General features: G+C 48.7%; 1 protein-coding gene across 2 annotated transcripts in view; it reads right to left on the minus strand.

Moving 5' to 3' along the window:
• Positions 1 to 5,759: 5,759 nt before the first annotated feature.
• Positions 5,760 to 19,206, minus strand: part of KIAA0319L (KIAA0319 like) — a 52,385-nt gene continuing 38,938 nt past the window's right edge. For both annotated transcript variants that reach the window (XM_008167124.4, XM_065576915.1), the window contains 11 exons: positions 18,949 to 19,072; positions 18,522 to 18,654; positions 17,366 to 17,514; positions 15,729 to 15,880; positions 15,360 to 15,498; positions 14,718 to 14,877; positions 14,387 to 14,529; positions 13,411 to 13,533; positions 12,525 to 12,615; positions 11,405 to 11,496; positions 5,760 to 9,545 (listed from right to left, as the gene is read on the minus strand). In XM_008167124.4, coding sequence (XP_008165346.3) covers positions 9,358 to 9,545; positions 11,405 to 11,496; positions 12,525 to 12,615; positions 13,411 to 13,533; positions 14,387 to 14,529; positions 14,718 to 14,877; positions 15,360 to 15,498; positions 15,729 to 15,880; positions 17,366 to 17,514; positions 18,522 to 18,654; positions 18,949 to 19,072 — 1,494 coding nt within the window. In that variant the 3' untranslated portion in view covers positions 5,760 to 9,357. The remainder of the gene's footprint in view (positions 9,546 to 11,404; positions 11,497 to 12,524; positions 12,616 to 13,410; positions 13,534 to 14,386; positions 14,530 to 14,717; positions 14,878 to 15,359; positions 15,499 to 15,728; positions 15,881 to 17,365; positions 17,515 to 18,521; positions 18,655 to 18,948; positions 19,073 to 19,206) is intronic.

A 19,206-nucleotide genomic window follows, 5' to 3' on the forward strand; every position in this document is an offset into this window, starting at 1 on the left:
CTCTGCCTAGGGAGCAGCCTGCTTTGTCTCTCTCTGTTTTTGGGTTCCCGAGTATCATCATTCTGAATGCTAAGAAATCTAGTGGGGCGCTGCAGCCTTCCAGCCAGCATGTGTAGGCCTTTCTCTAATTTCTCTGTGTGGGGGTTGTGAACATAACAAAAGTCACCTGAAATACCAGATTAAACTACAGCAAACATGCCAGGAAATTAAAGGGCTTGAAACCTGCTATAGGATTAATTCCAGGGTCCACTTTAGCCCAAGAGATGGGGAAGGTTTCACACACCTGGGTCACCAGCCCCCTTGTGCTATCCCATGGGCTGGCAGCCCCAGCTCAGGTCTTTAAGGAGCATGGGGCTCTCACAGCATAGGGGAGCCAGGGCTGTACTGATCACCAGCATTATCTGCACCTGCCCCAGTGAAACGTCCCCAGCAGCAGGATGCCTACGCCCAGCCCCAATGCCCTACCTGGCCTCCCCCTCTGCATGGCAAAGCATCTGCATGTGAGGCATGTCCCACACTCACAGCCAACCTCATGTCCCCTTAGGACATGCCCTGTACTGCACATCACGACCGCTCAGGACATCACAGCAACAGAGAGAAGGGTAGAGAGACCTCAGATCCTCCTGCCCCTAAAGCACAGGCTCCTGGGCTAAAGGAGACTCTGTTTGCAGTACGGGGCCTATGAGACACAGTCCGATTCCCTCCAGGAGCGGGCCACGGTGCCCAGGCACGTGAGCTCCCCTGAACGCCAGTTCGTTACAGTCCAGACTCACTCAGAGGGGCCCCGTGGGACGTATCGTCGGAAAGCTGCCTCTGCACCTGCTTGAGTCCCTGTGTCTCCGCTGTGCAGAGCGGGGTCCTGGGGGTTCCCTCTGCCAAGGCTGGTGATAAGCTCCCTCTTCCTAAGCCCAGAGTTGCCCCTGGAGGACAGCTAACGTGCTGTGGGTGGACTGTGGCAGCCAGAGGCTGACCACACCGGGGTGTGACACATCCAGCACGTCTGGGGCAGGGGACGCTGGCAGAGGGGTCCCGGCTTTGGAGCAGCGATGGGAAGGCTTTGGGAAGCACCAGGCAGAGGAGACTGAGCTGTGGTGGGTCTCAGCACCTGTTAGGCTGGGCTGGGAGGGGAGCAGATAACAAACAACTAGAGCTGGGGCGCTAATTAATGAATGAATTATAGTTAAATACCAAGATGCACTTTCCCCACCCCAGCATTTCTCAGGGCCTCTCCCTTCCTGCTGCCCTGGTTGTCAGCGGGAATTTAAGGGGAGCCTCTCCCAGTGCTGGAATCTGCACCCAGGGGAGCCTTGTGCATGTGGGCCCAGCTCCGCCTCAGTGCAAGGACAGGGCAGGTCCTTGAGAGCCGTGCTGCCAGGAGGACACGTGGGGAAAAGCTTCACTGGGCAGCAGAATCTCCCCATGCGAGGGGCAAATCTGGCGGGTGCTGCTGGGGGCACCCTGGGGCAGCGAAGTCCAAATCTCTCCACTTCGGAGACTGGCTGCACCAGCCCTGGAAAGCTGCGTCTCTCTGGGCCTCGCGTCCCATCCATGCAGGGGGGATAACAACCGTCCTCTGGATCTGAAGAGCTCCAGAAGCAGCTGGCAGTGCTGGTGTTACGCTGCTGTTAATGTAACGTGCGGGTGGGAGCCGGCGCAGTACAACCGGCCGCTGTCATTCACAGGAGTTGGCTACAACAATTATTAGAATAATTTCCCCTTCAAATCCATCTTCTCTTGTTAATGAGCAGGTCGTTAACCTTAATGGTGTCAGTGCGAATTCATTAGCAAGTGCAGCTAAATCACCACCTAGCGTCCAAGGTAATAGCAAGGCAATCCTGGACTGTGGAAACCAGGGTGAGTCTTAACTGCAGCTGGGCACCCCCGAGCTGGGCAGGGGGAGATGGTACATTGAACCTTGCTGACAAGATGACCACTACAGCGTCTCTAGGTACAAAGATTTTTAAATGTTTGTCTAAACTTTCCCTCAGGGAAAGAAAAGTCTTCGGGGCTGCTTCACTGCCAGGCCTTGGGCTTTCTCCTGGCCTGGCCTCCCTGCAAAACTGGAAGGGGCTGCTGGCAGACCTTACCCTAAACACCGGGCTCTCAGCACCACACACATCCCTAGAGGCAGAGCAAGGGAGCCCAGCAAACATGCTGCAGAGGGCTAGGGGGTGGTTTTCGTTTTGGTGACAGAACCAGAGTGCAACCCCCCCAGGGATATTGTCAGTTTGGGCCTTGGATAGCTCCTCCCCTTGCCTGGTACATCAGGAGAGGCAGGCTTGGTGCTGCAGGACCATGGCAGGGTCTCTGGAGGACTTGGCTAACGGCATCCCCACGTGAGCTGTAGCTGCCTCTCAAGAGAGGGGAGAGCAGATGCTGAGTTGAAGATCCCAAGAGGAGGGGGGTTGGGGCCAGTGCAGACCCCTTGTGCAGCGCTGCTGCCTTGGGGCAAAAAATAACCTGCAATTTGCAGCTTACCCCCATACCGAGGGCTTGCAGAGGGTGCAGCTCTATCAATGGGGCCGCACTGGTGCAATGAACAGTCCAGCAGAGAAGGTGTCAGAGCCTCAGGGTTAGTCATTCTTCCTTTGTGTTGAGGTTGCACTAGGGACTCCCGTCAGAGTTCCACGCCCCGTTTGCGCTAGGCGCTGTACAAACAGAACAGAGTGTCAGTCCCTGCCCCAATGCACACCACAGGCTAATGATACTAATACCTAGCTCTCTTCATCAGCAGGAGGCACCTGCTGTCTCATTGGACGCTTAGATTAGGGAGAGGCAGCATGGCCTAATGCACAGAGGACAGGGTTGGGATTCATCCAGCAGGCTACCACTAGACCCCACCTCTGATCTCACCGGGTGCAATGCCGATGAATCTCCACTAGGGGCAGTGCTGGCTACAAAGCTTTCGCCCCAGAGCTAAGGGGTGGTTTGTTCCCCACCTAAGGTAAAAAGCCAGGACCCCAGGTGGGGGTTGAGTAAGAACATGAACTCAGTCTCAGGGTCATGGCCAGCCCATGGTGCTAAGTGGGTGGGGGATCCTGGCTAGATGGGCAGGGAGGATCCTGGAGCGGAAAAAGTTGAGACTGGCTGTTCCCTATCACCTTACCACCTTCCAAGTGTTTGCAGATGATTTCCTTAATTACTTGCTCCATTATCTTCCCTGGCACAGAAGTTAAACTAACTGGTCTGTAGTTACCTGGGTTGTTTTTATTTCCCTTTTTATAGATGGGCACTATATTTGCCCTTTTCCAGTCTTCTGGAATCTCTCCCGTCTCCCATGATTTTCCAAAGATAATAGCTAGAGGCTCAGATACCTCCTCTATTAGCTCCTTGAGTATTCTAGGATGCATTTCATCAGGCCCGGGTGACTTGCAGGCATCTAACTTTTCTAAGTGATTTTTAACTTGCCAGCCCAGTACCGACGGTGGCCATTTTAGGAAGCTGTAACTTAAAAACGGTGAAAAAGCGGTAGGGCCGTTGCCACGTGGTAACAATCTGGCTTTCAGGTGGCCAGATTCTGCCCAATAGCACCAGGGACTAGGAGATGGGGAGAGCGAAGGGGGCCTGGGGCAGATGGGGCCATTTGGAACCATTAGACAATCAGAGAAATTTAATTTTTTTTTTTTTTTTTGAGCCAATTGGAAATTGAGCCTAAGCCAGCAAAGGGAGGGAAGAGGCTGCCCTCAGGAGCAGGGTCTGTGCCCAGATAGCACAGTGCACGGCCCGGTCATCTCCTGGAGTGACTGCTGGCAGCAGCAGGCGCGTATACGCCAGTGCACGGTTTATAAATTGTACAGTAACCTGGTTGGCGAGGGGGAAAGAGGTGAATTCCCTCCACTTGTTGAAACAAACCAGCCCCCTAATGTCACACAGGCTCCTTCCGGCTGCTGCAATCTCTACAGCAACTCCTTTCAGGGACAGCAGGGCAGCCCCGTTAATCTCTTTCAAGGACTGCACTAATTAATAAACCTTCCTCAGCTTCATCAGGAGGTACAGACAGCCCGTGCGCCGGGACACTTTGCTGAAGCTCGATCCCTGAAGCTTCAGCAATTTTGCTTTCCAGTGAAATCAATAGTCCACATTTGCATCTCCTCCTGCTTCCTTAGAGCAGCCCTCAGCGGATGCACATGAAGCTCTCTCCCTCCACGCCCAGCCTTGGAAATCTTAGTTGTCAGGGCTTTTTTGCCAGGGACTGCGGCAGCCTTTGCACTTAGGGCTGGTTCTGCGGCTAAAGCACACGGCTGGATGTCAGAGATGGGGGGGGGAGGGGGCGTCCTAGGGCTAGAGCCTGTGTGCCACCAGCATCAACTCCCACCGCATTGCTCACCAGCACAGAGGCTGCCTTTGGAGTAGATCAGCAGTGTCCTCTAATAGACAAGGACCACAGCAGAGGGCTGAGCAATCACAGACTCAGAAATGGGGGGCTGGGAGGGACCTAGAGAGGTGGCAGGATCAAGTAAACCCAGACCAGCCCTGTTACGTGTTTCTCCAACCTGTTCTTCAAAACCTCCAGTGACTGGGATTCCACAACGCCCCTTGGACGCCTGTCCCAGAGCCAAACTACCCCTAGAGTTAGAAAGTTAGTCCTAATATCTAACCTAAATCTCCCTGGCTGCAGATTAAGCCCAATACTTCTTGTCCTACCTCCCATGGACAGGGAGAACGATTAATCACTGTCCTCTTTATAACAGCCCTTAACACGTCACCCCTCCATCTTCTTTGCTCCAGACCAAACTTTTTCTAAACACTCTCGTCATAGGTCAGGTTTTATAAGTCTTTTATCATGGTCGTTGCTGTCCTCTGGACTCTTTCCAAAGTGTCCACATCCTTCCTAAAGTGTGGCCCTAGAATTGAACACACTACTCCAGCTAGGGCTTCACCAGTGCCGAGTAGAACGGGACTATTAGCTCCTCTGTCCTACATACAACACTCCTGTTAATACACCCCAGAATCATAGTCACGGTTTTTTTTGCAGCTGCATCACACTGACTACTCGTACTGCGTTTGTGATCCATTATAACCCCCCAGGTCCCTGCCAGCAGTTCTACCACTTAGACAGTTATTCCCCATTGTGTAGTTGTGCATTTGATTTTTCCTTCCTAAGTGAAGCAGTAGCTTGCGTTTGTCTTTACTGAATTTCCTCTTCAGTCCTAGCCTGAAAAGCAAGAAGTCGAGTCAAGAGCAGTTAGTGGGGTTGTCTCTCAAGGTAACCGCCCTGAAACAGATGGAAAGTTAGCACAAGAGGTGGGAGTTGAAGAGATCATTCTCAGCAGCTCTGTCACGCTCATGAACAGACAGTAGCTATTGGCACTAAAGCAGGGGCACGCACCCAAAGCATCTTTGGTGGGTTTCATAAAACCCATGACGTTTTATATTGCGGACTCTGGGCCCTCCCTGGCTAACACAGAGAACCGTGTCTAGGCAAGACCTACAAGACCCAGCACAGGATGCTCCAAGCCAGTCTCGAGCAGCCTCTGAGTTCTAGGTGAAGCATGTTTCTGCCATCTGCACATTTAGAATATTGCATCCAGTTCTTGACAAGTTGCAAATACAACGCTCAGCTGGGCAAGGCAGCGGCAGCACCATTGTTATTAATGGTTCAAAAGGGCTTTGCGGACACTGCAGACAGGGAAAAGGGAACAAAAGGATATTTGAGTGACTGTAGGCAGCGTATTTTTCAAATGGAAGAGCCCCACATTTGGGATGCCTGGTTGAGACACCCCCTCAAAGTATATCTAGAGAGACACAGGAGCCAGAAGGAAAATAAGCAGCAGCAAAACAACTTCCCCTTTTATTTGCAAGAAACGTGGTTTTTAAAAAATCATTTTCCAGTCTTGATCCAAGTGACACTGCAATCAAACAAACATGGAATTAACGGTCAGACAGGTTGGGCAGCTCCAGTGTACAGAACAAGGAAAAAAATCAGAACAAACTATTTAAAACTGGATCTCAACATTGCAAGAGATTCTGGCCTCTGACTCAAACATCTTTACTAAACACAAGTGTGTGTCTGAAGTACATTTACACTGAAGAGCGAGGAAAAAAATCAAATTCAGCGGATGGTTCATCTACCAGATGTCTCAGCTTTTAACTTCCACACATGGGTAACTTGTAGCCATAGAGTCTCTAACTGTGAAATTATAATGCATAGCCATGCAGAAGACTTCTTATTGCAAGGTCAAACTAGGATCAGGGTACTTAGGTAACAAATGAGCAATGATATTAATAAAACCCTGGGGGAGGAGGAAAGGGAGTTACAGGATTTTAAACTAATGCTTTCGTTGTACACACTCCTACATCAGAGGAGGATCTTCTCTAACATGGGCTGTTGTCTTTTTCCAAGCAGACAATCTGCCCACACCCTCTTCCACCCTAATGGAGATTTTCACACCAAGGCAACTAATGCTTCCATCTCCTGCTTGTCAGGGTTTTTCACTGACCTCTTGTCCCTTGACTGACAGTCTCCTAGATTCCAAATTCATTTATGAAAAGCTTCTCACACTTATCAGTGCACAGTGAGGGCATGTGTATGTACTGTACATACTTCTTTGTAACCTCTGTTAGGGTGAAACAATTTAGAGGCACAAAAGGGTTAATATCTGAAGTGCAGAACAGGGTTTTTTTGGGAGGTGGCTGAGGGGGTGTTTCCTGCACAGGGGGAAATGTTGCACAATAAAAGAATACTAATGGCAAGCAGGAAATATAACTTTCGGGACTTGTGATCTGCGGTCATAAGCCTGCATTTTGAGATGACAAATGACTAAGGACAGGAAGCTCTCCTACCAAAATTGGTTAGCAAGGAGTCGGTAGAAGGCCTATCGTCTTCTGCAAAATGCATGTCGTCTCCATGCCAGGCAGGAAACAACTATTCTATCGACAACGGTGCAGTCAGCCAACTAAAGCACTTCAGTGTAAGTGGTCAGTTCCCACAGTGAAACGGGAGGAAGGAAAAAACCAAGGTGCTGTCAAGTAATAGCTGGACAGGTTTGAATGCTTCCCCCTTCCGACACAGGAAGGCAGAGCGCCAGTGTAAAGGCACACCATGCATCTCCTGTGAGAGGTACTGATTTCTGCAGCAAAAGAATCCCTAAAAGCTTCACTGCTGCAAACAGGCTGAGAATTCCCTGCAGGGAGGACCTCCCCAGGACGAAAGGGGAGTGACAAGCTTAAAGTATGTGCCCAAAGGATTAAAGGGATATCTACCATCAATTTAAAAGAGTTTCATGGAGGACACCCTGCCCATAGGTTTCAGTGCTACTCACAGCAACAGTACATTTCAGACAGAAGTGTGATTTTTAACTTGACTGTGTCCCTTTAAATGGAGAAGTCTGGTGTTACCTTCGCCCTGCGTGGTGGGGGAAAGGCAGGAGTGGATGTGGGATTATGGCAACATGTTGGGGGTCCCATGACCTAGGGGGAGAACAGCCAGGCTGAGCCCACCACAGAAGTCTGGAGAGAGGAACAGGAGCGCACACATGCTGTGTGCTAGAAGTGCAGTCCGCGCTACAGTGCACTATCGAGTGAGGTCAAGAACTACGGCTGGCCTAAGTCAATTGGGCAAAATGCTCATGTCTTATTAGCCAAGTAGAAATAAACACAGAATCCAACACTTGTGCCTAAGGAAGACATCCGATTGCACGGAAACATTAAGTTAGCAGCAGCCATGACTACATTCAATGGGGAACACTCCCTCAAATTAAATAGTGTCTTTAATCTACGCAAGTCAGTAGTGCAGCAATATAAATACAACTTAGGAGTTTAAAGCCTTTTGTCTTTCAGTATCCAAAAAAGGAAGCCAATGAAACAAGTTACCAGTTTAATTAAACACAAAGAAAGGCCATGAACTAAGTACTCCTCCTAGAGGGGCAGAGGCATCTGACACCCCACTGAAAAGGGCAAACACTTGCCAAGGATGGAGGTTTGGCTCAAGAAAGCAGCATGTTGAGACAGACATGGCAATGGGGAGGGAGCGTCACACACAATCACTCAACTCCACGTTGTCATTGACTGAAAGGGGCCTGTAGTCCAGAACCACGCTGCCCACCGAGGACACACTCCATACCGGGACGTGCCTCTGGGAGCCACCTGCAGATATTCAGGCAAAGAGGATTTGAATGGTCCCTGTTTCAGTCAGTTAATAAATTTGAAGTGTGCATGTCAGCCGTCAGTCAAAACAATTCAATGCTAGGAGCATACACAGGGCTACTCAATGACAGCACAACAAAAGGCTACCGAGGTGCCAGCTGGAGGGGGACGTCCAGCCATCAGGGAGTGAAGGTATCCACCCATGTTTGTCTTTGACGTGTGTAAGTGTTAGAAGAAAGGACAGCGTCATGGCATCTTACAGTAGGGAGGGCAGTACTGATATTCTACAGTGTTACTGAGCACACGTAGAAGCGTTTCAGAATCTACACAGTGTGCCGTGGAGCTGAATAAACATCTCAGGGCTTTGGAATTAAGCTATTAGTCACAGATACCAGAAAGGCAGGCACTCTCCTTCCCATTAGCAAATGATCCCCAGGGTCTGGTACGAACCCAGAAGGGCTGGCTGCAGGGATGGGGTGCCCCATTCAGCTGGCTAGCACAGACTCTGGAGCTGGGCTGTTCACTCCAGCTAAGTTTTCGGCATCTGATTAGGTGCCATTTTATCTCCATTCCCAGTGACAAGACTAACAATTTAAAACAATTACAACTCCCTCATAGCTGTGAATGGAAGCAGCCCATTCTGGGTGAGCGCGGTATTTTGAATGTCCCCCACTCCACGCGGTTAGCTGGTGTGAAAGGACAAGGTTAATTTTTTAGAAAATGGTGCTTAATCAGTGGAGGGGGGTGGGGTAGAGAGGGGGGAAAAGCTTTTTCTGCAGCTGAAGTAGCATGTGAGCTAGGTTTGTTTTTCTTTTTTAAAAAGGTCAGTCAGTCAGTGTGCCATCACTATTGGAGGCTGTGGTGGTCTGATGGGAGCCCAAAGCACGGTTCTCCCTGACCCTCCTTCAGAGAGAAGAAACCTCCAGTGGGGAGAAGACTGAAGGTCCATGGGAATTTTGCCTCCATTGCAGTAGGAGGGGGGTGGCTCTGTGCTTTCACAGCTGTGGTAAGTGGTTCTGTCCTGTTGCATTCCAGATGCCAGGTAGTCTGTATTTCATAGTTCCTTTTCCTCCCTTTGATTTCCCTTGAAGTCAGGATTCAAGTACAACCAGTTCTAGTCGAACCACAAAAACAAAGGTAGTTTCCATGAAATAAGTTAGCAGCTTTGACCTATCACGATCCAGCTGGTCTCCAAGGGCCCCCCTGGGACAGGGGAATGGAGTTGCCCCGCTTTTCGCTCGGTCCCCTAGCTAAAGGTGACTTAGGGCTTGGCTATAAGATCTCTTCCCTCTGGTTCTTCGGTTTGGGCAGCACCTGTCCATTGCGCAGGGAGCCATTCTGACTCCGGAGTAGTTTCCCTTTCTCTCGGTCCGGCCACGTGAAGATGGCTTCGTCGCTGTCCAGTTCAGATTCGGAGTGCATCAGGCTGGTGTTGAGGACCTGAGCTTTCTGTCTGCTGCCTTTGAAAGAAGCCAAAGAGAATCCCACATTAGAAACACTTTCAACGTTCTCAGTAACATACACTAGAGCGAACAGGAGAAGGGATCGCAGCCTCACTCGGTGCTGCTATTAGGCACAGATCATCCGTCCAGAACTCAGCGGAGTCTCCTGGAGCTATCCCCCAACTCCCTCCAAGAGCCACCGAGCTTGCGGGACAAGAAACCACCCCTGAATGTGTTTCAGGCATCGTGACACAATCAGGGTCACACATTCATGTTGAGATGCTCCAGGACACAACATGCAGAGAAATTGGTGAGGTTGTCAGGGTGGATGAGAGGTGTTTGGGGCTGTCACACCTCACTGCCCTTGGGAGAGGGCACTGCCTAGATATAGTTCTATTGGGGTTAGAGGCTGTAGTAAAGAGTAGGCAGGGGTGTGACGGAATATCACTGCTTCTCCTCTGGCCTGCCAGGGAAGGAAGGTAAATTAACGGGCTGAATTAAGATTAAATTCACAAGGGCGGAGGAGAGACACGTTTACTGATACTGTCAACAGAGGAAGTAATTTAGATTTCAGCTTTTACTTTATGGTGAAATGCAACATTTGCTCTGGAAGTGGGAACGTTCCCATATGTAAACTGGGCAAAGAGACATTCTGCTTAGCAGACTATATCTGAAGCATCAAGGAGGGAATTTAGTTACCAGTGAAAAGTAAAAGTTTGAGGTACATTTGCCACAGAGTGATGGTGGCACAATAAGCCCTTTGTTTGGTGGTCAGGCTCTTCGGTGCTAGTTGCCAGATAGTCAGACTTAACTTGGGTGGGCATGTTATGGGAGGGGGAAGCACCCGCTTTCTTCACTGGCTTTCAGGATGCATTGCTCCCACAGACATGGCAAGGCCCTCCACTGCGTCATTAGGTACTGTTCACTTTGCTGGAATGCCATTAAGTAGGAGAATACTAGGATGAGCAATTATTTTCAGCTAGCAAACAAAGATTAAGGACTATTTTCCATGCACTGTTAAAACAACCTCTCCCTTTCATACAAACAGTAGGTGAAGAGTCTCATTAGTAAGAATTATTTTAAGAGCTAAAATCTCTCTCACTCTTTGGAGGGTGTGTGTAAGTTCTACACATGCTTTGCAACCTCTTCCTCCTACCCTCAGCCACATTCCCCAGCAGCAATGATTCGGTGCAGGCGTTCTACAGATACAAAACACACCATTTCTTGATCACCTGCATAACAAATGCAGCCATCTCTGGGGTGGACGGTGACAACCAGCAGGATGCACCAGGTGAGAGGGGGGAGGGAAATACTGGCCCAGGACACAGGGACGAACCCTGTCCTGGTGGAAAAGGCCAATGGATTCTGTGTTTACACAGAGCATGCACAACCTGGGTTTTTAAAAGCTCTTGTTCCCCTGGGGGACATCAGTCTTCCTAGCCAGCATGGCAGGCTTTCAAACCTGTGATCCCAAGGAATCTAGAGGTTTAAAAACTCTTTGCTTAGGCCCCTTCCCATCCACCCACCCCAGTTCATACTCACACTACAGTTACGAGAACCTCTCTGCACACAGCCCCATTGCCTAGTTGTCCTACGGCAACGACAAGAGGGAACAATTAACTTCGACGTAGACTCTTGGGATATTTTTAAATGGACATTTTAGGCTGGAGGATATGGGGGGGCGGGGAGAAGAGAGAGAAAAATCACAGAGCCTATCGTCAGAAGAACAGACCAGGCTGTGCAGGAGCCTTTTGAGAAATAAAATTACTTCCTGCTGTTCGTTGGCCAGTCCAAACCCTGTATGCCGCTCCATTTCTCAGCTGCAACGCGTACGTGTCAGCATTCTGCAAACGTTAAGATCTTCTGTCATGTTTTACCTGCTTTGAGGTTTGGTTTTAACTCCAGACTCTCCTGATCTGTGGCATCCAAAATCTTGTATTTGCTTTTCCTTTTGGGTTTTCCTTTCCGCCTGGAGGGGGAGGGGGAGGAGGAAAAAAGTTAGGCTGAAGTTCATATTTAGACAAACCAAAACAGGAAAAGATCTAAACGTAAGAGCTGTGTAACCTGTTTCCAGTTTTATCCATAGGAGAGAACACTATATTAAAAAAGTTACTTTGGTCGCACAATTTTACGCTAATCAAAATCTTGCATTCAAATTGAATCTTGAGTTCTAGGACCTTTATGTTTCACCTGTACCCCTCCGCCCTACTCTCCCCTCATTACACCATTGTTCACACTCCATTCTTTCTAAATTGGAAACAAATGACACACTTTTAGATACGGGAATAACAGAGTCTATGTAAAGTGACTGCTTAGACTATCCGTTTGCAAGACCTCGGACTCAGGAGGCAGCTACATGCACTGAAGTGTCAGAGATGAGGGTTTAAGGCAGGGGTCTTCAACTCGCGGCCCACGGGCCACCTGCGGCCAGCGAACCTCCCCAATGGCTCCAGCAGTTTTGGGGCCAGGTCTTTCCCTTAGCCCCACCTGCCGCCCCCGGGCGCTCCCCCCACAGGCAATTTAAAATGTCCCAGGGCCCCGGCAGCGCAGTGGAGCTAAGCGGCGTCTGCCTGCTCGCTCCATGTGTCTGCCAGCCCTTCCCTGCGGCCCCGGAGTGCGTGCTGCCCCCACCCTGAGCGCCCCTGCGGCCAACGGGAAGCTGTGGGGGCAGGGCCTGGGGGCAGCAGCGCTCAGAAGCCCCCTGGCCCACCCCGCCTTGGAGACCCAAGTAAGCGTCACACCCCCGATCCCCTCCCAGAGCCTACACCCCTCACCCCTTCTGCACCCAAACTCCCTCCCAGAGCCTGCACTCCAATCCCCTACCCCAGATGACCTCCCCCAGCCAAACTCCCTCCCAGAGCCTTAGGCAGGTGGGGGGTGTGTGAAGTTTTGGGGGCCATGAGTGACATTATTGGCCCGCTGAGAGGATTGAGGACTGGCACTGGCCCTAAGGTAAATGGAGTTTGAGATCCCTGGTTTAAGGGCTCAAGTTATTACCTTTTACAACAGCAGACCACAGTCCAGGATAAGATTCCAAAGGCAACCACAATGACAAAGGACGCAATGATCACATACAGCACACTCCATTCTGTGACCAAAAAAACCCAAGAGATACACAGCTTAGCATCTCACGAAGTTCATAGCTGGGACTTTAGGTGAGACCTCCTGTAGACGGTCAATCATCACAAAAAGGAGCCTCATCACTTAATAGCATTCAAGAGACCAGCATTCTATTGCCAGCTCTAGCACTAACTTCTCTAGGGAAACGACACATTTCAGAGCTGATTTTCCAGGCCCTCTCTTTGCTCGTGTCTCTGTTGCCCATGCCACTTGCAAGACACTTCTCCCACTATGTATTAACTTATTAAAAAGTTAGTCCTCCGTGGCAGGGAAGCATCGGTCTGGTTTAACAGTGAATTCTGCTTCTGTAGCATAATCACACAAAAGGTTGGCATTAGACTTCCTTTAATGGAGGCAGAAGCATGGGCAGCGAGTCCACTTTGCTGTGTGAGCCAGGGAAAGGACCGGGGTGCTAGCCGTATGCTGAAAATGGACTCAACTCTTCTCGTCGGAGTTTATCATCTGAGGGCTTTGGAGATCAGTTTCCCTACCAAATATTCACTGACCAGGATAAGGACTCTGCTTCTGCTCCCATTAAAATCAATGAGAGTTTTGCCATTAACCACACTGGGCCCCAAATCCAGATAACTGGATGTTAGGAAAAACCCAGCTGAATTAACGCTGGAAGACAACTGCTCTTCAGCACGGCCAGGGGTTTCATGCACCATCTGTTCAACTAGGCAGCACTCCGCTCCTTCCACGCAGCCCTTTTCAAGAAAGGAAATCATCCCCCTTCCCCCCGCACCCCCCAGACTGCACATACCACAGTTACTCTCGCCCTCCCCCATCTGCACTTTGATGAAGTTCTCCATCCAGAACGGGTCACAGATGCAGCGCTTGGTGAAGGAATCGCAGCGCCCATGCTCGGAGCAATTCAGCTGGCATGCTGTGGACAGGAATGGCTGAGAGTGAGGTTAGACTGAGACTTAAGCAACAGACAGCACATGATTTAGAACTGGTATAGTACAAAAGAATAAAATGGCGAATATAATACAGTTCCCAAGCTGCCCAATCCCATGGGGATCAAACTTGAATCCACTCACCCGATAAGTATTTTTTTCCCTTTTCTCATCGGCTTGTGAAACCAACCTGATTTCTCATTTCTGGTTTTCATTTCTTAAGAAAACTGAGCTAAAATTCTCTCTAGATCAGATAGCTAGAGCTGCAAACAGATCAGCTGTGTCTGAGCCTCTCCAGACCCACTGAGAAAGTTAAGGATAATTAACCCTCTCCCTAGGTGGCTTTAGTGAGATGGATGCCAAGCGTGTCTTCTTTTTCAAGCATGTTAAGCAGAGAGCAAAGCTGCCCTGTGGTGCTGCAGTGCTCTCCCATAAACAGGCCAAAAGGGAAGAGGCAGGTTCCCAGGACAGCTTACCTGGAGTAGGAATGGGGATGCATTTGTGATGATCACCCTCTCGGCCAACACCGGGGATTGAACCTGGCAGCTCCAGATCTAAAAGCACAAGTGTCTCCAAACTTCAGCTAAAGAGCCAAGCTCTCAAGCTGAGAGCTGTAATAGGCTCTGTGGAGCAGACACAGGTGTGCACGCGGGCGGGGACAGAACACTCGCTGCCCAATGGGTTACACTTTCATTTACTATTGGAGCTAGACCTAGAATATTTTCTTGGGGGAGGGGTGATGGGAGGGGGTAACAACCTGTGCCAGGCCCCCTGGTCCCGCGAGCATCTGTAGAGGGAGAGGAACAGATGTTAGCTCCTTCCACCATTACTCCTACTTACTGACTGTATTAATTTCTAGTGCTCGGAAGATGAGGAAGTCCGACTGCTGTTTCCGGAGTTCACTTTTGAGTGTCCATGCTACATCGTGCCCTTTGAAGATCTGATGGGGTGGTTGGTTCTGCACAAAGAACACCATCTTTGTGCTGCAAATCAGACACGAGAAAACATTACCAAGAGAATCTGGCCACAATTACATGTCAACTGTTCATCCCTACATTCCAGAAAGAGAGAGTAACCAGACATTTAAGCAGCATCTCAGCATGCCATCATTATCCATTCTGATTCCCACTGGAAAGTGAATCTTGCTTTAATACCCCTTCATCGCTCCTACCTCTGCTCTGTGTACGGCTGGATCTTTTGTACGGTAATGTCCGAGTCCAGGACGCCCAGCAGAACGCCTATCTGACGGATTAACATACCCTTCTGCCTTTCCGTCAGCTGGCTGACATTAACATCCAGTATCATCTCCACAAGATTGCTTTTCCTTGGATCTAGGACGAACACAGAACAAGCACATGGGCTTCCAAATGACAGCGTGGGTGAAAAAATCTTGATTTTTAGTACCTCCCTAGAACACTTATTTGGGACACAAAGTGCAGCATCTAATAGTGAGGGGATCATAGAGATGACATGGTCTTTATACATAATGGCAGGTAGTAAGGCTCTTTGCAGTGGGGCTCTCCACATGGAGAATGGACTTTTCCTGCTCTTGATGGATTTTGGCGCATTCCAAATACAGACGCATGCGTGCATCTGACGAAGTGGGCATTCACCCACGAAAGCTTATGCTCCAATACATCTGTTAGTCTTAAAGGTGCCACAGGACCCTCTGTTGCAGGGTACAGAGAGAATCCTTCACTGTTACTAAGATCCTGAGTATTGCAACCTGCTTTTGCCATTGCCAGGAAAGGTGCCTTCATGGACACTCCAGTTTAGAAAGAATCTCCATAGTGCAAAGAGCACGAGGACTCACCAGCTTTGACTTCCACAGTGGTCCTATCTGCATCACTCTCTCCTTTGGCATCCGTCACTTTCAGATGGAACGTGTATGTCCCCTCCACCAGGTTGGAGAGGAAAAGCACAGGGTGGTGGTCTGAATTATTTAACACCTCCTGGGAATTTGGAACAAAACTAATATTAAGAAACAAACAAGGCCGCTGCAGATTTGACCCCTATACCACATACTGAGCTGGATCACGCCACACAGCAATCAGTGTGCAGGAACCAATGTTATACTCTCCCAGGTGCTATTTGCCAAGAGTCTAGCTAAACCCCACTACATCTTCCATACTTGTGCAATGCTGCATATTCCCATTACAGAGACCACGTTTTCCGCACTCACCCCAGCTGCAGGACTCCCCTCGTCCCGGGTCCACAGGTAGCTGACAATTCCCTTATCATCCCAGGATTTGGACCCATCCAGGGCTGCTGTGTTGGTAGGCAGGGTGACGACAACATTCCCAGCAATCTTTGCCACTGGTGGCTTGTTCATCTCTAAACAAGTAGATGAAAAATTGTTACAAGAATTTGTTAGCGCTTAAGTATAGCACCAGGAGCTATGCTGTAATCCAGGCATCCATAACTTGCAGGGTCTCGCTGGACCCAGGCTTAAATGGGGGTTCACCCAGATACTGCAGGATTCAGTGCAGTTTGTTCTTCCTTCAGTCGGATTTGAATCTGTGCCCCAGTATGGTGCTGGGAGGGGGCACTGTGCTGCTCAGATGACACACAGGAGTTCCTGACTATGCTCATATTAATGATCCCAGGGCGATTTTTGTAAGAATAAGTGTTAACCGCAAGGTCCTGGCCAAATTCGGAACAATATACTACGTCTTGTGGAAGTGAATTCTGTTAAGTAGTAGCAAGAGAAACGGATATTGATTTACAGGAACAGGAATTACAAGACTGGATCAGACCCATGGTCCATCTAGCGCAGTATCCTGTCTCAGACAGGTGCCAGCACCAGATGCTTAAGAGGAAGGTTCTGGAAACCCCCCAGTAGGCAGGTGACAATCTGCCCCACAAAGGTCTCATCCTAACCCCTACAAGATAGAGACTGGCTTAAGACCAAGCATGAGATTTCATTACCCTTCCAAACCTCTCATTATAGCATTAACTATTTTAACGGGATATTCTTGTTATCTGTATAAATCCCTCGGACTCTTACTAAAGTTTTTGGCCTCAATGACATCCTGTGCCAATGAATTCCAGTCTTATTATGCCTTGTGTGAAAAAAATATTTTATCAGGCTTGAATTCGAGTCCTTTTCATTTCAGTTGAAGTCCCCTCATTCTTGTATTAGGAGACAGGGAGAACAAAAGTTCCTGCTCTCCCTTTCTCTAGGCCATTCGTTATTTTATAGGCTTGTATCATGCCCCCTTATAGTCCTCTCTAAACTAAACACTCCCATGTTTTTCAATCTCTTCAAATGAGAGTTTTTTAAGGCCCCTAAGCTTTTCTTCTTCTTACTATTTTCATTTATTTGTAAAAACAACAAGGAGTCTGGTGGCACCTTAAAGACTAACAGATTTATTTGGGCATAAGCTTTCGTGAGTAAAAACCTCACTTCTTCGGATGCAGCTACCCCCTGATACTTGACATTTATTTGTATTATCATAGTGCCTAAGATGGACCAGGACTCCACTGTGCTAGGTGCTGTACAAAGAGAACAAAAAAAGTTCTTGCCCTTCTCTGAATCCCTTCCAACTCCAATATCCTTTCTCAGATGGGGTAACCAGTGCTGCCTACTGTATGCCAGGTGAAGGCAAACCACTGCTTTGTATAATGACATTAGAACACTTCCTGTATTATTCTCCATCCCGTTCCTTAGCACTTTGTTTGCCCCCCCACCCCCCCCTTTTTTTTTTTTTTTTAAAGCACAGCTGCACACTGGGCAGTGGTCTTCACCGATTGCACTCCGTGATTGCACAGGTCTTTCTTCTGATGTTACAGTTCACTTCTGAGTACAACTGGACACACCTTCTTTGACAATGACATTAACTGAGCTCTGGCTTTGCAAGCTCCTTTCATCTTTGACAGTCAGTGTGAATTCGTATGTTCCAACCTGAAGCCCAGTTACAGTAGCAATGCTGCTGTTGGCATTCTCCAGTTTTACACCATCCGGGCCCCTAGCCAAAACAAAAGAGCATTAGTCTGTGCCCATGGACCTGGGATCGGGTCTCATGCCAATGAACAGCGGAGTTAAACTAATAACAGTAAGTGTAGTTACCAGGTAATATCCCTGCTCCTCAGAAGGAGACAAGCTACCCAAGCACAAAGAAAATTTATTTCTTCCAAACTCAGGCAATAAGACACTAAAATGGGTAAATCCTACATGCAGTATATTCTGCACAGTCTGTGGGGGTCTAGTGCAAATTAAATGTTGTGCCAAACACTCCCTAGGCCAAAAGTGCTTTATTAGTATTTACTGAATGCAGAGGACTGCTAGAAAAAACAGCTTCATGGTAATTGCACAATGAGCAACAACAATGAAAATATTATAGCAATTACAGCTCTTTTTACAGTAGAAACTTAGCACACAGCTTGCATTGTTGGGCTAACGCAAAACCAAGTTATACATTTAAAAGTTGTCCATAGGCTTCGCCCTAAATTCCAAAAAGTTATCGTTGCCTCTTAGGGGAAGCCTGACACAATGATCAAAATTAACAGGGCTGCAGGAGAAGAAATGCTATCTCCGCTCACGCTTGTGTTGCAAGAGGACCCCATTTAAAATAAAAAGGAACTTCTGTTATCCCAGATTCTCACTGACACTGTCGGTATAAAGGGGCTTTTTGAAGTGGGTGAGGTCCCTTTACACTACCAGAACCGTAGTATACATGAGAATCGGGCTGAAAGAGTTTAACGCTAAGGCCAGGATATTTCCAACGCTTAAACAAAACTTGGCGTAGGCCTTGCTGGAGTCCTTTGGCTCATATGTTACTTATGCTTAGGGCTCCAGCAAGTGCTATATTGGGGTTCTCCTCCAATTAATAGCCAAATCCTGGTTCTCCTGTAGTGATTGGCAAAACTCCCACTGAATTCAATAGGACCAAGATTTTGACCCCGGTATTTTTTTTAAACTACAGTTTAAAGGCACAGATACTCCCAGCAGAAGGCTCTGGGATGTGATACCGACCGTGTTTTTTCCCAGAGGAAGGAGACTATTTTCTGGTCGTCTGAGCTCTTGCTGCCATCTAGAGTGGTGCTGTCCACAGGGAGGGTGAGTTCTTTATCTGGGCCAGCATCTGCTTTGGGGGGCTTATTATTCTCTGGAAAGGGATTGTGAATAACAAAAGAAGAGGAGATGGAATTAAACATGCTGCTTGTTCTGTGAGGCAAAGTTTAGGATTGTTTCCCCAGAAATACGCAGTTGAATAGACGTCTCAGACAAGATAGCCGGATAGCTAGTATCATCCCCATCTTACACTGGGAGAAAGTGCAGCACACAGTGGTGGGGAAGTGACAGTCAAATCAGAAGTATGTTGGTAGAGGTGAGAGTTAGCAACAGCAATCTTGCCTGCCATGCCTTGCAACAGCACGGCTTAGTAATAAGGGGAACTTACCAGGCTGCACGATCACTGTGACCTCAGCGGTGGACTGGTGGCCTGCAGAATCAGTCACCGTTAGCTGGTAGGTGTAATCACCTTCTTGCATTGCAGAGAGCTGTAATATTGGTGTCCTCACACCCTTTGAGAAAGCAAGTTAATGCATTATGATGACTCCTTACACTGAAGGGATCAGAGATATGAAGGGCCAGAACCAGAACTAACTATCCTGGGTAGAAACTGGCTGTTTATTATAATTAATCACATATATGGGGC

The sequence above is a fragment of the Chrysemys picta genome, chromosome 23 (genome assembly GCF_011386835.1).
Source record: "Chrysemys picta bellii isolate R12L10 chromosome 23, ASM1138683v2, whole genome shotgun sequence".
NCBI classification, from domain to species: domain Eukaryota; kingdom Metazoa; phylum Chordata; order Testudines; family Emydidae; genus Chrysemys; species Chrysemys picta.